The sequence below is a fragment of the Bombus affinis genome, chromosome 9 (assembly GCF_024516045.1).
Source record: "Bombus affinis isolate iyBomAffi1 chromosome 9, iyBomAffi1.2, whole genome shotgun sequence".
Taxonomy (NCBI): Eukaryota; Metazoa; Arthropoda; class Insecta; order Hymenoptera; family Apidae; genus Bombus; species Bombus affinis.
In genome coordinates this window covers 7,091,430-7,108,537 of record NC_066352.1, presented here as the reverse complement: position 1 = coordinate 7,108,537, position 17,108 = coordinate 7,091,430, and the positions used below count along the sequence as shown (strand labels likewise).

At 31.2% G+C, this 17,108-nt stretch overlaps 1 protein-coding gene and 1 long non-coding RNA gene across 3 annotated transcripts in view; one reads left to right on the top strand and one right to left on the bottom strand.

The window, feature by feature from the left end:
- The window catches only part of LOC126920776 (lachesin-like), a 163,696-nt gene extending 153,600 nt beyond the window's left edge, over positions 1 to 10,096 (top strand). For both annotated transcript variants that reach the window (XM_050731523.1, XM_050731522.1), the window contains exon 8: positions 5,536 to 10,096. In XM_050731523.1, the coding sequence (XP_050587480.1) occupies positions 5,536 to 5,789 (254 nt within the window). In that variant the 3' untranslated portion in view covers positions 5,790 to 10,096. The remainder of the gene's footprint in view (positions 1 to 5,535) is intronic.
- Positions 4,213 to 11,729, bottom strand: LOC126920777 (uncharacterized). Its single transcript, XR_007712092.1, has 2 exons — positions 9,546 to 11,729; positions 4,213 to 5,819 (listed from the first exon to the last, which is right to left on the bottom strand). It is a non-coding gene; the product is annotated as an uncharacterized LOC126920777 (long non-coding RNA).
- Between the last annotated feature and the right edge of the window lie 5,379 nt (positions 11,730 to 17,108).

Genomic DNA, 17,108 nt, shown 5'->3' with positions numbered 1-17,108 from the left:
ACATTATTAAATAGTCGAGTAACTAATAATTTTCTTCAAATCGACTTTCACAAAAATTTACTTTTCCTAGCAGCGTCACTCTTTTATCGATTCGAGAATATAAGCATTCATTGATTCTCCCCTGTATGAACACGAAGTAGGACCTCGAAGACATTAACAGTAATAGAATCACTCAATTAGAAGGCAATTCCTTTTCTACCTCTGATTATAACATGGTACATATTATAATAAATGTATTATAAAATAGACTCGAGAGTTTTTGGATTAAGGAACGAGTGAAAAACATCGTAAAGCAAAGTAACAGAAAATATGTAGTTACAAATATATAGGCCGTAGCTGAAAGCATTATACAAATGTAAAGAAGGCGATTCTATACGCAAACATAAATCAAAAGTTTAGAATAAAATGCTTCTATCCGAGGCTTAGTTTTCAAGAACCAAGTTCTCCTATGAACTTATACATACATATGTAGCTAAGATACGGGTTGGTCGAGTGAAATATCTCCTGATTTTATACTTTCTGATTTCTATCTATAGGTCATGTTAAAGCTGTGGACCATGGCAGAAACATTAAAGATCTCGATAATAATGTAAAATATTAGTCAAATTAAAGACGAACACATTTAGAGCTTTAGAAAAACGTAACGTACTAGAGGCATTAATTCATACATCACAGTAGTTAGACACAAATACTTATACTGTAAGTAGGACAATCATTTCAATAATTCTTTCATAAAATATAAAGTCTTATCTCTCCCTGTTTCTTATTTTTTAAAGTTGGTAATTATTAAAAATCACGTGCCTAGTATAATTAGTGTTTGCATCATTTGTGGTACATTTTTATTTAATATATCAGTATAAAACGATTCAACGATAGAAGTTAATTCTCGTTCTTATTTGTATGACATCGGTAAAGCGATTAAAGCCATACATTTGAAGATAATCCACATCGATATTACTGAAGTATGAAAATACTTTGCCAATATTAATCTAAACCAAACGAAGCACTCTCTCTCTCTATATATATATATATAAAAAAAGAAGATTCAATGCACCGCCAATCATTAAGCCACTATCCCACTGATTTCCATTCCATTCTCGCATCCGAATCTGTAACCACACCATATACTCAAAACTGTCAAACCTACCTCACGCTGCAACTGTCCGATGAAAGAAATTTCGTCGTCTGATCCGCGGTCGGTTATTTCACAGTCGAACGCATCGACTTTTTCGGCAGCTTTAACCACAGAGATGACAGTGGAACCGGGCTATCGCTTTCCAGCTCCGTTTAAAGGAATAATTGGAAGAAGTGTATTTTCGAATAACGCGGGGCCATGCTTGTGGAGGTTCCGCGCACGGAGAAAATTAATATCGTCGCTGGGGCCACGGTGGACGTTTTCGACGAGGCGTGCAACTGACAAGTGCACTTCGGCTTTTACGGCACGCGACGTTCCAATACGTGGTTCTTGTGCACAGTTCGTCGATTATTTTTCCCGGGTTATTGCTCGATATCTGTGAAAAGCTGCTGGTGCTTTCACTGGTGGCACGTGGTCACGCGCGCGCGATTTCACGTAAAGCGGCTTTCCACGGCGCACAATTTGACGACCATTAAATCCTCCGGGCCAGACTTCGTGGCGCTGATGAGATTCCGCACGTTCATCTTTATTAATGGACAGATCGGCGATAACGCGCGTTGCCATCGCGCTGCGACTATCCGTTACACGCACGATGCGCTGTCCCGCTCGATGGACATCGAGCTGTAGATTGGTTTATTGATTAAGTGAATGGATTCTCGGACACCAGTGATTTAACCTCGCTTAGATCGTGCTTTCGGTTTATGGTGTTAAGTTGTTGCTATATGTACTATGTATACTGTGCTAGATCTTGGCGTTATAGGCGAGCACTTCGGTTTCGATTTGGGCATCGTTTGCGTTTCGGTATAACGTTTATTGGTATTCTAAGTTGAGTCATGTACCTTTTCATTGAATTATTTGAGCAAACAGTGATTAACGGTAATGTTCAGTTGAGTCGTATACATACGTGTTTTATTATTTATTCAAGAAGTGTTTGCTTAGTTATAATAGGATAATAGGATAATAAATATAAATAAATGGAAAAGTAGAATGAGTTTCTGTTGTCGGTTTTATGCTGATAATTTGTTGATAATTCTGTGTTGAGTTGTGTACGTATTATAATGTCATTATAATGTATGCAATTATGATGTCAAATTATTCTTTAACATGTAATGTTGACACTGACGCATTGATTTGACTGTTTAATTAAATTTTATATTTTATTAATGAGTTTCTAAAAATTATTTTAAGTGTTTCCATTTAAGATAAACATTTATACTACGCGATTAAACTAAACATCTCATAGATGCAGAAAGTAAAATAAAATTGTAGAAGGTGTGGGAAAGAATATTGATTTGAGATTAGTTCTCAGTATCCTGTTTCGTGCGTTGGCATAATGTGAGTACTAAAGATACTATTTAATGCCATTACTTCGGTATACGTAACAATCACACCGATGAAACGGATTTCAAACGAGCTTATCAAATCAGTAGATATGATGGAAGATTACCGTAGACTGGCACAATCAAAAGCGCTTATCGATATACTGTGGTGGTGTAATAGGATTACGATGCTACATTGATGTGAAACATTCTTCCTTTGCCGACCTGTATGATATGAAATGCGCCCGAAGTATTTCCTAGTGGTCTTTGTCGCATCGTAACAATGTACTTTTACCCGGTAGATAAAACGATGTATTCGAAACCAAAGGCTTTAATAATTCATCCCTATGTGTATTTCAAATAACAATTTTTTATACTTTTTTTGTATATCATTGTGAAACCAGTAATTTTTATTTCAATATACAGTAACTCACGAAAGTATTTGAACACCTTTTACAGCAGAGTAACTTTCATAAATTGGATCGGACAATTTAAGTTTTCTTGAAAAGTTAGGTGGGTTAGTTTACTAGATAATGGTTAAAAAAAATTTTGAAAAAATTGGTCAGAATCTACAAGAAAATAGTATAAGTCAAGTTTACAATTTTTTTAGTTGAGCTTGTACTGAACATTTAAAAAATACATTTTTGGATTTATGTCAGTTACATACCTACATACTGAAAAAGTCATCGAAATCGTTTAACGTTGCTATAAGGTACAAACGATTGAAAATGGTGGAAATCGCAATTTTTCACAAGTTTGAGCCTATAACTCTAATAAATCTAAAGATGCTTTCCTGCATCAACCGATTTCAATGAAGCTTTCAGTATGTATATAACTGACATAAATGTACAAAATATATCTTTCAAATTTTCATTACAGATAAAAGAATTGTAAAATTGACTATTGTTATATACTATTTTCTTCGCGATTCTGACTACTTTCAAGTTATTCAAAATTGTTTCTTTACATCATCTAGTAAATTAATTCGTTTAATTTCTCAATGAGTCTCTGTATTCTAATATTTTGTTCAGTTCATATTGCAATTAGTTATTAATAATAATCCTATGCCGTAACATCGCCTATTTTCTAAAATATAAGGCACCTATAATGAATATTTCAGACGAGCAAAATATACTTTTAATATATTGTTAATACGATAAATACGGTTAATACAGTAATTAAGCGATTCTCGTTTTCCGTTAAAACAATAGAAACAGAATCAATATTCAATTAAATGTGTTACAACTTCTCATCCTACGAACAATTTGCTCTTGAACTTTTTAGCAAGTAGGTTACGTTTTAGTCCTTCGGTAAAGAAATTTTATTTTATTCATCAACCCGGTAAATTGGACTTCGAAGATCGTGAAATTCCGTTGCATTTCGTTCCACGGACAAATATTTGTCATGGAAGCAGGTCTTTGCGAATGCTGATTTCTCTTCAGAATTAAATTTTATTTAAATTTCATTTTGCCTTTTATTTAATACATGCAAATCTTATTCTAACTAAGCTACTGATTAAGTTGTATAATATCTTATTATTTCCGATATCAGAATCTATGAAATGATTTATCTATGAAATAATTTAAAAAAATATTTTGTACATAGAAGCTCTATTTCTATATATTTATAGGCAAAGCAACTAACTTTTTCATTATTGGAATTATCTTAAAATATGAAAAATATATAAATATACACATAAATAATTAGAAAAATATGACAAAAATAAAGTGAATGTACAAAATTGCTATTTACAATTGATCTGGTCATTGTCTTGACTGTTTATTTTAGTAACATTTGTATATTCGAGGAATTTAAAATAGTAAGTTTAAGAACGTGATATAACTGTTTACAATCCACTTGCTCCCATAACAATATAAACTTCAAAACGCAAAAACTTGTAGTTGCTGAAGCGCAAAGCTGCAAATTATAATCCTTAAAGGTTCCGAACAATAAGCTCTAAGTATGAAGTTAGATGTATAGAACTGAATCCATAGATAAACCTTCGCCAGAGCTGCGTTAAACTAATGGCGCACTAACATAACACTGATCAAGTAACACGGTATCATACATAATGGGGAATTTATGAGAAACTGATAGGAGTATGACAGTCCATTGATCTACATTTGCAACATTGGCAACGAGATCCATAATGGGGTTGTTGATTTCTACCTTTCGCATTGAAAATTAATGTAAATTCGAATTTTCGGTATTTGATATTGTTTTATCAAATATAATTCTTATTAAATTCAATTGTCAATGAACATTAATGAATAAATATTACACGTGTAATTATCAGGTATTTAAATTGTTCGATTTTCATGTTTGGATTTTATGAAGACAAATTTTGCATTTAGATTATCTGCAGTTATTTCAAGAAAAACTATTTGCAACAGTGTTTTCTTTTAGCAGTCAATAATGATTTACTATTAAATTAATTCCAAACAGTTATTAAAATTCATTTGCTCGATCACGCAACCTCAATGGACACAATAATGAAATACGATATAATCGCATTATCAATACCGTGCGGAATCTCGTACTGAAATACATTAAAGAATTGCAATAAAATATAATAGTGTTAAATCACATATACAAGGTGTACAGTGTTAAAGCATTATTGCAATTAACTTATAAATCGTTTACTATATACGACAACGTTTCACTCAAAAATTGAATGGTATTCAGGACGCCATAATACGATGTTATGGATGAATGATGTGGACACAAAAAATATACGGCGATCAATATCGTCTTTCTAAGTGGAATCCATATATTCTTGAATGCACGAATAATACATTAAAATCAGATCCCTACAACATCAGTACCCACCATACCATAAAGCATAGCAAATTTGAATTCGCGATTCGACGTAAAAGCGCAGCCAAAACCCTTCATCATAGGTTCGGAGTACAAATCGTTTCCCAATCGCGAAACAAGATCTCTCGACTCGATTCGAACAAGCCGAGTGATATTTCTTCGAGAGCTGCGACCATTTGATCGGAGTACGGCTGCAAGCACGCCGTAAATTCCGAGTCATAGTCAAGAACGTGCTCTTAACACGGTAAATTCATATTTTTCCAGGGATCGATAGATCGCCGACGATGCGTAGACCGAACACCAGGCGAGATTCGAAGAAGAGTTGGAAGATGGATCACAGTCACGAAAGGAACACGACAGGCATGAAGGACGAGCCAATGCCGAAAGGCGTCGAGAACGATGATGAACAGGTTGATTTTCAATCGGCCACTGCCTCGTCGCACTTTCACTGCCATTTATTTGCGAATCTTGGCATCGCCGCGATTACTGCCATTTTAGCCGGTGATTTGTCGACGTAGACCATTCTGTGATCGTTATTACACCTGAAACTGATTAATTCGCGTCCGGATGAGTCTTCAGGGTCACGCTAGTCACTTACAATATACTAGCTACCAACCAGATTGAGATTGTAATCGTATGAGGTGCATCGAGGACCAGCCAGTTAAATGTTTCTTGGACTTTTTGTCTAAGTGAATTCTCACGGATTTGAATGGGAACGTGTTGGAAAAAGCGTATTCTAACATCAGGACTTTTCAGAACGTAGTGGACGCTTGGGACAGTTCACATTTTTTTTCTTTTTTTTTTTGGAGAAGATTTTATTCTTTCGTTAATCCTTTAGCTGCGGGAGAAATACGTATACGCTATGAGGAAACGGCTGCAGATTTATTACAGACGTATAATATCGACGAAAAGTTTGGATGTACTAGATATATACAGGTATTTTTCAAGGTAGTAAGACTTTTTATATTTTCTTTTTTTCATCATCTACGCTGATTTAGAAAAGTATTTGAACGCTTACTGTAGAAAACTTTTATGCAGATATTATAAACATTTTGAATTTCTAAATTTCACTGCAATGAGACACGACTGTCATAATTATATTGGCAAATTTAAAACGAATCTGAAAATATGCGTAGAAGTAGTGCACCTGTATATTCTGCAGTGTTCAGAAAAGTATTTAAACAGTCAATTATCCATCATGTTAATAAACCATTTTAACCTACAGAATAATAGAAACTTTTTGCTATGTTTATCATTAGTATCAAAGATAATTGGATAATTTAAAAAATCATATTACATCCAAACATTTTGCCATTATTATTTTGCCGCCAATAATTAAAATAGTAATGTCATGAAAATATGTTATTCGCGGAAAACCTTCTATTGACTTACGAGTATGTCGTTCTCGATTTTATATTAAACTTCAGTTTAGCCACAGCTAAAGGATTAAAAATAGCTTTACCGGCGGACAAATTATTCAACAAAACTGTGCGTTTGTTTAAAACAACGGAGCTTGCTCTGTTTCTTCTTCCATGTTCTATCAGAATTTAGTAACAGTTTGAGTATACATTTTATTTAGGTTGAATAAACCTGTATCGATGAAACATTGTTAACAATTAATTGTGTTAGAATAAAAGAAAGTGTTGAAGACAAATTTTTCGTACAGATTCGATTCTTGGTTCAAAAACTTCGAGAGGATATCTTCAAAATTTCTAATTTACGTATACTGTTATTTGTCCTGAAATACCTAAATTGATTGGACTCAACATATTATATTTTCCTACGTTCTATTATAATTTATAATAATGCTTAAAAATATTATGTGATACAAAGTCTTTAGGAGAAAAGCTTTTATGAAGTCTTCGCCTGTATTTACTTTTGATAGATTTTTATATACCTATTACATGTAAAATTGTTTATAAAGTTGTTCGTACTCTTATTATAGCATTTATTAATTTTAAGATCGAAGTATTTATGTAATTTATATTTCGAACGTTTTGTAAGTTTCCATTGTAAAAAACGCCGACACGAAGCGAGTAGTTTCTCGCGAATATGTAACGCTTGTACCTAACCTACATATGTATATGTAAATATCAGTTTCGTGACGTAGCGACATGCCTTTGCTTTACGACAATAATTTTTTCGATTATATTATAAATGAAGCCTATTATTTGTAACACGCAACAGTGTAAAATTCATTCCTAAATTCGTAAAACCATATTCTGGTCGCATTATAGTATCGCATTAGTGTCGTTCATGCCATATTTTTAAGCAAAACAAAATATTTAAGAATGTAAAATATTTGAGATTATTTAAGTAATTTATTTATTTAATTTCTTTTTTTCTTATAAAGTTTGATTTCTTTTATAAAATTTCAGTTTAGATTAGTATGTACATACAGAGAACTCGAAGAATAAATAATATAATTATTTAATTATGTTGCTTTAAATTATGTTAGAGGCTTATTTGAAGTGTTGCATACTGTTTGACTGATTCTGATTCCATCATAAACAACATAAAAATATTGAACACAACATTGTTGAAATTTTTATAAAGATGTTATTAATGTTCAAAAAGAAATGTATATCATGTGTCATGGTATAAGTTGTTAGTTATCAGAGCAGACATAGTTCAAACATCAAATTTTATTCATACAACAGAGTGGTGATGATGAAGTGGTTCTGAAATAGATGGCTGACGTAGGAAGGTTTATTCCACTTACATTAATAAGATTCAATATTTCGCATTTTATTTAAAACTTGCGATATAACTTTTAATAATTCAGTAATAATCAATATTGTTTTCAGCTATTATAAATATTTACAATAAGTATCTATTGAAAGTGTAATTATTCATGTTTCCTTGATGCGAAGAATTAAAGATTTTTCAAATATTTAGTACAATTTTTGAATAACTTTTAACATAATTTTGCAAGAATAAGTATTATGCAATAACCATAAAAACATAATTTTATCGTGCTCTAATATTAATCGTTTCAGGTAGCGAAGGCTTTCTATGGTTACATACATGCGAAGTTTGTCCACTTCAAAGATAAGCCACAAACACAATTCCAAAACTCGACCAGCTAGTTCAGAAACACTGTTTGTTCTCTACATTCCTACACTTACATTTTCGTAATGGGTACAAATGCAAATGAGTTTATGAGAGAAACTGTGACCTCACTCCCTTCCAACGGCTTCATCGTTCCATGAATGCGTTCACAAGTACTGTACCCAATAGTTAACGATACGATTATCCAAAATAGTACGATACTGATACAATATCGATTAATGTACCATAGGCACGTACTGCTTACCCGAGCAAAAATTGAGTTTCCAATGCATATGTTCGAGCATATAAATTAAAAGAAGGCTGGTACATGATTACTCTTCCTTTAATTGGTCTAATTATTTATGACGACAGAAATCTCAATCATAACCAGAGTTGCTATTTTATTATATTGTAAAATTAGAATGTTATGAATTGTGATTTAGGAATTACAAAAAAATTCAAAACAGACAAAAATTATGTCAATTAAATTTTGTCTATAAAAATATAAATTTTTAATTAACAATAGATTATTTCCGAAAATATTTACTAGAAAAAGATTAAATTAAGAAAATTTAATTTAAGAAACAATAGAAACAAAAACACATAAATATATGTATATGTTATTGTTACATCAAATCGTCAGAGCTTTTTATTAACTCATTCCCTTCTATCAACCTGGAGATATTTCAAGAAAAATTGTATCATTTTTATTTCTCCTACTTAGACTAAAATTACATATCGTAATTAATTATACGAAGTTTTTAAATGTTCATGTGCATATTTTTCGTATTATTAGAAACTACTCGCAATATATTTGTATAGGAAAGAAATCTTCTCAGTTCAGAGGGAATTGTTACAAAAAGGTTAAAATCCAGATTTATCTTGGATTTTGGAATCGGAGAAGTGGCACTTGTGATTGCTAGACCACAGATTGCTTTAAACAAATTTATATTTTTATGAACAACATTGAAAAAAAATAACATAAACAGAAACTTGTCTCGGAGTATAAATAATATAACTTTATTTTAGATATTTTATATATATTGTTAAGATTTCAATTTTTCATGAATATAGAAAGTCTACTAATTACAATTAGCCAATCCACATTAGAAAATATCTTACAAAATTCTTTATTTTCCCCTGTGACATTTTAAATTCAAGTAACTTGATCTTTGCTCGGTAAAGCAATACACATCGATGATCCGGGTAATATTTTGACGTACCTCGACCAGTGCATCGTGCATTCCTTCCATTCCTCGAGTCGACGTTCGAATGACGGTAAATCAGTGTAAGTAGAGCGAATTGACCCCATAATCCGCCTGTACACATACTCTTAACGTTGACGTTGCTTCTTGAACGCGTGTTTGGCGATCATCTTTCGGCCTTAAAGAAAAAAAGTAATAAATCAAGGATAATGAAAGAAACGACGAAACTGTGCATTATCACATCGTTCTTTCTAGCCCAGCTTTCAACGATTTCTCGTTGTATGTAATATATAATAGAACGTGTGAGAGCTAACGTGATCTGTACGCGATATGGATCGTTGCTTTCAACGCATAGGATTATACGTGGTATATTGTAAAATAATAGCGTGTGTACGATAACGTGTAGACTAAGCCTCAGGGACATGTAAATATGTTAAGCTGTAAGACGATGTCGTGTTAGTTTTTGCATTTGTGATCACATTGCCACTTTTCCTCTCCATCCTCCATCCCGTGTAAATAAAATGTATTCTATCGTGTACTTGGGCAATAAATGTTAGACAATCGTACAATCGATGTCTTTGAATTATGTATGTTTCACGGTTTATGTTAGTTTTGAGTTATTTGTACGATAAAGACGAAGAATCATCTTTCACTTTGAAGAATATTTTCGCAACTTTTTTAAATCTATAAATGGTATACGAAATTTTTTAATTTTATCTTTGGAAAAAGGTTAAAATATTTAGTTTCGTTGTTTGTTGGTATTGCAAATGGGAGAACTATAATAAGGAAACGTGTCTTACTTTTTTCGGGTAAATTTTGTGGTAATTTATTTTCGTAATTGCATGTAAGTTGATAACTTTTCTATGTCACAGAGAAATATAGTATCAAATAGTAATATTATTATGATACTGATTTCTGTACTTTCACGTAATGCTTGCGCAAAGTTTTGAACAAATACAAAGATTAAAGAGGAGGAACTTTTATTCTTTTAAGACTCGAATCTTAAAATATACTATACGAAAAATAAATGGCATTATTCAGTTATTCTAACTATTTAGTAATTTATCTAGGAAAATAATTAGTTGCAGATATATAATTGTTTGTTTAAAGTCAGTGAGTGCATAATTATGGTGAAAGAATTGGATACATCCTTAAACATGGTTGTAATTTAGTTTAATTTTACAGTTCTTTATGTTATCCCAAACAGAAGATATAAAACTATTTGATGATAAAGAAGTAGAGAAGAAGATAAAGAAGAAGTGAGTATTGAAATTAATTAATTAATTAGAATCTGAAGGTATTATTTAGACGGCTTGTAGTATTCCTGATTTTAATATGATTCTACCCGTGTGTGCAAAAGAGTGAAAAGAATTATCAAAAATAGTGTGTTTATATACTATATCTTATTATTAATTATAAACTACTATCCAATTTGTATTCTGTATCCTATTCCTTCAAGGGAATTCCCTTGAGAGAATAAGGTACAGTAGATTGGAAATTGCTAAGGATAAGGATACTTAACTATGTCATACTTGATTTTTAAATAATTTTAATAATGATGAGAATGTTCAATACTGGAGAATACTATATAAGTTGAGACAATAATTTAAAATTCAGGAAGACAAAAATAAAATTGTAAAATGAGTCTGTTAGATTTATACGAAGCTAGAGATATTTGTCAAATACCTTACAATAAAGATATATTAAAAGTTTGTATTTATTTGTTGATGGGGGAAGCTCGTATGTGAACTGAAATAATCATATTCGAACATTGAACTTACCATCAAAGAAACTAAATCATACTACTTACCAACCGTAGGCACGCAAGATTGGAAGAGGAGATCTTGTTGGCTTTGATTTGATTGCATTTTAGATTTTTTGCAAAATTATATAAAAAGGAATAAATCATTAATTTCATTATTAGGAACAGATGGCACAATTGCTTTTGATGGCATTTGTTACAAATAAAGAACATAGTAATTTTTAATTAGTAGTATATTGTTTTTAATTAAGGATATCATAATCTTAAATTAATGAAAAGATTGTTATATATTACTGGTATAACTGTTCTAAATCAATGATACAGCTGTTTTAAATTAATGGTATGTCATAAATTAACAATAGAATTGCTTTAAATTAATAGCATAAATGTTTTGTATTAACAGTATATCTTCTTTCGAGCTGTATAATATTTCTAGTTTATATTACCTCGCACGCGAGTTCGATGCTGCGTATATTATGCAAGGTGATATATCCTCGACAAGATCAAACAAAAGTTAACGGTTCTTGTTATTGCTGATGTCATAAAAGCCGATTTTTCCATTATAACACAATCACTTTCGAATGCTATAAATTAATAGCTCAACTGTTTAAACTAATAACTTAAATGTTTTAAATTAACAGCTAATTGTTATAAATTAATGGTTTAATTACTATAAATCAATAGCTTAAATGTCATAAATTAAGAGTTTAAATGTTATAAATTAATAATTTAATTCTTATAAATTAGTGGCCCAATTGTTATATATTAATAGTTTAATTGACACAAATTAATCGCTTCATTGTTATAAATTAATGACTTAAATGTTATAAATTAATAGTTTGGATGTTATAAATTGATGATTTAATTGTTATAAATTATTAGTTTAAACGTCATAAATTAATGACTTGAATGTTATAAATTTATGGTATAATTGTTATAAATTAATAGTTTAAACGTTATAAATTAATGACTTAAATGTTATGAATTAATAGTTTAATTGTTATGAATCTACTATTATTAAGCTATAAATAAACTATTATTAAGCAAGTAAACTCTTGCCTTCGATCTTCGCGGTATGAGAGTTCACGCACAACTGAGCCTGTGCGCGTGTTGTGTGTTCCTTATATATCCAATGACACTCTTCACGAGGTTACGATCTTCTAATCGTAACAATCTTTGCCAATGCTACGGAAAATAATTTTCCTTTATAACACAATCAAATTCAAGAAATTTTTAATTTTTATTACAAATGGACGCCATAAGCAATTTATTATAATAATCATTATTATAATTTTTTATTGTTTTTACAAATTAAATTCAAACTAAATTAAATGTTTTTACAAGTTAATTCTAAGCATATACCACGGTTCAACAATTAATTATTACTTGTATAAGTGTAATATATTTTCACGTACATAACTCTGATTTACTTTCTAGTATAAAATTATATTAAAGTACTGTTTTATTTCAATCATTAATTTAATTACTTACATTATTTTATTTAATAACTGATAATTATTTAATATCTGTAATTTATATTTAATATACGACAGGATTTCTTTTATTTGAACGTGACGCAATACAAATTCATATAAGTTCATGTAAGATCACACTGATTCTCCTTATTAATCACGATTTTTCGTTTCTTATAATAGTAGTTCACGTTCAAATAAGTGAATTTAATTACCAGATGCTTATTTAATGGAGCTAACTAAGTTTTTGTTTAAATAAACGGAACACATTGATACGGACTAATTACAATCAACACGATGTTATAAATACTAGAGAGCATAAGAAACACTCTGATTTGTCTCGAACTTAGTATTTCAAACCGTGAGGTACTAAGTTTCATTTAACATCACTTTTATTCTGTCCTTTGTCAATACTGTTACTATCACAGATAAGATAAGAACTATATCTGATATCTTATGAGACCTCGCGTCGCAAATTCTGAAATACCGACTATGGTGAACATAGGAATTATATTCAAAATAGAACATATCGTGAAACATGATAAAGCTGAATAAGAGTAACTGAGCGGAAGGAATCTTCAGTTAGTGTGACTCCTATTTTCATTCATTTCAACTATTAAAAATATGACTAGATCTTTCGTATGGAAATTATTTAATTTGATCGAAGAAATTTAATAGTTTCTAAATTTGTTTAAAAATTTGTTGGTTGTTATTTATAGGGAAGGATACCATACGATGGTACTGATAAAAATTCGACAATTCCAACAAAAGTTCACAAATTTTATATACGAATTATCCGTAGAACTACGTTCAGTAGATTCAGACAATACCTGGCAGAGGTCAGACACGGGCAAGCTTCACTCGAGAAGCAGCGATTGATCGCGAATGAAGTTCAACACTTCCTGCGAAGCTCATACATAAATTAAACCGCGAAACTTTTCTGCAGTATTCATTTAACTTCGTAGTAATTGAAAATTGTTACAACCACCATTATTAGTCTTAACTTTAGATTTAAGAATTTCAGTATAAGACGATTTCATTTCTATTGCACGTTCTGATGATCGATGCTTGAATTTACTATGGTAATCAAACTACGTAGGTACTTTACGTACTTTTCATGAATTGATAGATAAATTGCAATAAATGAAATGTTTAAATAAAGGAAATGGGATAGTTTTTCTTTCATAATTACTACCATATAGATGCTTTTAGTAAATTAAATTTTGACTTTAATTGGGATAGAAACATGGTTACATGCATACACATACTCATTAATTTTCATCATAATGCTTCAATTATTATCATATTTAGTACACTTACACACACTGTTCTATTTCGGAAGATGATAATCACTAATTTACAGACTTATACACACTTATAAGAAACTGAGACACAAAAAGATATAAAACATCTAAAATGTACCATTCCTCATAATTGCAATAATATACAAAGATACATGTAATAATAAAATAATAAATAAAACATAATGGGCGAAACAGATTAATGTTTAGCTTCCATTTCTTTACTCGTGTTCATAGAAACATAAATGTGCATAGACGTTCAGTCTAATGATAAATATATCAAGCTCAATGAAACCCCATGAAAGTAATAAGATGTAGAAACAGAAAGCAGACAAATGGATAAACAGAGATTTCTCATACAAACATTTTTCTGTTTTCATTCCCTTGTATATTTCATTTCATTTCTGAAGCTCGTGAAGCTACGGAGATCGACATCCAAGAAGCAACGTTAGCTCGCTACAATAACGATATTTGGGAAAGAATTATTATGGAAGTTGGCGGAGCACTTTCAAGTAACGAGGGGAAAAAAGGGCTTTTCTCCATAAGCCAGCTCGTACATCATTGCTGCGAATCCCTTTGGACGGTTATGGAACGAAAGAAGCTGTGATAACAAAGCCTGCCCTCCTTTACCGATAGAAGACCTCGTAAACAAACGATCCTTGCAACATTAAAGTGCTCGATAGCAAATACGTGACCATCCTTGAATCTCAATTAAACCCTTCACTCATTCTCGCCGATTATTTCCTCAAGGAAATGAAGCGGATCATGGCTATTGACGTTCAACTACCGGCTTGTTTGACTTTGCCACGTGAGTCTACCGATGATATAGGTATGCAGGCGCCTGTACACGTATCGACGTTATATTAACAAAGTTGGATTAATTTTTGGCTGTTGAATTAACGCGGTCGCCATTGGCAATTTGGCAGAAATTTTCAAATAGAAAATTTTACCTTATATTATATATATCATGTTTTTGTATTTAATATTGGTATCATTTTTAGATAATATACACAATCTGTGTGGAAACTTTTGCACTCCATTAACATCAGGAAAATGATCCTTGAAAAAATATTTGTTAGTATTAAATATTACATAAAATGACTTAATTACTTTAAGACCGTAATACCTCATTTCTGTGTTAATTTGTTCTTCAAAACAATTGCCCTCAAAGCAAACGGTTATTTGAACGAAGCGAGAGAAAGGAACGAAATGAAGGAAAGGAAAGAAGGAAGAAAGAAAGAGGGAAAGAGAATATAATAGAAAGGTAATCTTGATTTTAATACCGCGCTCTTTGCATCAGGAGTGGGGTGTCTCTTGAACCAACATGTTTCGCCCAGTTATCCTTTGATCGTATTATCGCAAAGCTGATATACGAGAGATCCGGAAGCGGGATCCATATTGCTACAGGTATACGTAGTTCACACAGCGTCGATGTAAAGTGCACCAGTGAAAAGCCTTTCACGAGTTGTTATTCTTACCTCGAACACTGTTTCCACAGTTTGCCGAAGGCTCGCTAATTTAATTTTACACTGACGGCCTTTGCCGCGTGTTTCTATAGTTTTCTCTCGCGAGCCTGTTCTTCTGCGTGATCCGCCTGCGGGCAAATTGATATTTAGACGAGGTTGTAGTAATTAAAGTGGAGGAACATTGGCAAGATCCACCGTACGACTTTCCATTATTTTTTCCCCAGTAATATCTTTAACACAATTGTACTACTTCTGTATTTCCACTCTCTACCTTTCTATTTGCCTTTTTTTACAGAGAACTATGAAATTCAATTAACGTTCGAATTGATGGAAAATTTTCGTTACACGCGCGCAGCGATTGTGTTTTTCGCTGTCCAATCTGAGTTTGATTTGTTGGATGAATCTTTTTTTGGCTTCATTTGATTGAAGTCAGCCTTTTAGATTTATTTTATTCCATTAGATTTTGGCTTTAATTAGATGTGGTTCTAAATTAAAAGTGCGGTTTATGTCGAATTTTCTTTTAAAAATACTAACATCTTTTACTTATTATTGTAATAATATTTATTTTGCTTTTAAAAATACAGTGAGCTTATTTGATGATTTTTGCCCGATGGTTTTAAATTATTCGAAAATTACGTGCTACATGAAAAATTGTGTAATTTTGAAGATAACATATAGAGTAAAGCAATTAGTTTTTTTATTAATTAATTTCCTTACTGAGATATTAAGTGGAATTTTCAATATTTTTTTTTTTAATTCTTTTATCACGTCATAACGCATAAAGTAATTGTGTCATTATAACACAAGAGGAAAAATTTTTTGTATCGATAATACAAGTGAAAAGTTTGCACGCGAAGTATTCGTTGTAATATTACCTATGGCTAATAGGAAAACTAAAAACAATACCGGTTTAAGTTGATATTGTTTCCTTTTTTGATGAAAGCTTCATAGTTATTAATTCTCATAGAAAATAGAGTTCAATTAGAGTTTCTAAGATCGTTTACTGTATGCGAGATTTGCTTTAATATATTTGTGCTTTACAGGGAAATGAAAAAATAAATTTAAATGGAATACATTTCAAATTGATTTCAATCATATCATCGTTAAAAAAAGAGCAAAAATCTTTCCCCTTTTTCAATTTGGTACGTAGAATATGTTTCATTTTGCAAAATAATATTTGCATACAAACTCTAAATTTCGCGGAGTTGAAGCTGGAATATTTTTTAACCAATCAATTTTCAATATAAATTAGATTGCACCGATTAGTGTAAAAGTGGAATATAATATTAAAAAATGCCTCTATTTTCAAAACAATATACTATAACGGTATACTACTTATAATAATAAAAAACGTTGAAGAAAATTTAAAGATTCGTTTAAATGATAAATTTAGACGAATTTACGCGAATAAGAAGTCATTTATTTCTTTGAAACTGGATATTAATTACGTACGTATCTCGGTCATGAAATTAGCGCTTACAAAAAGCTGATGAGCATGGCTTCCGAGAAGTTAAATTTACAGTATACCACGCTGAACTAAGCAACGAGTAGTCAACGTGTTAAACGAATCAAGTACGTCA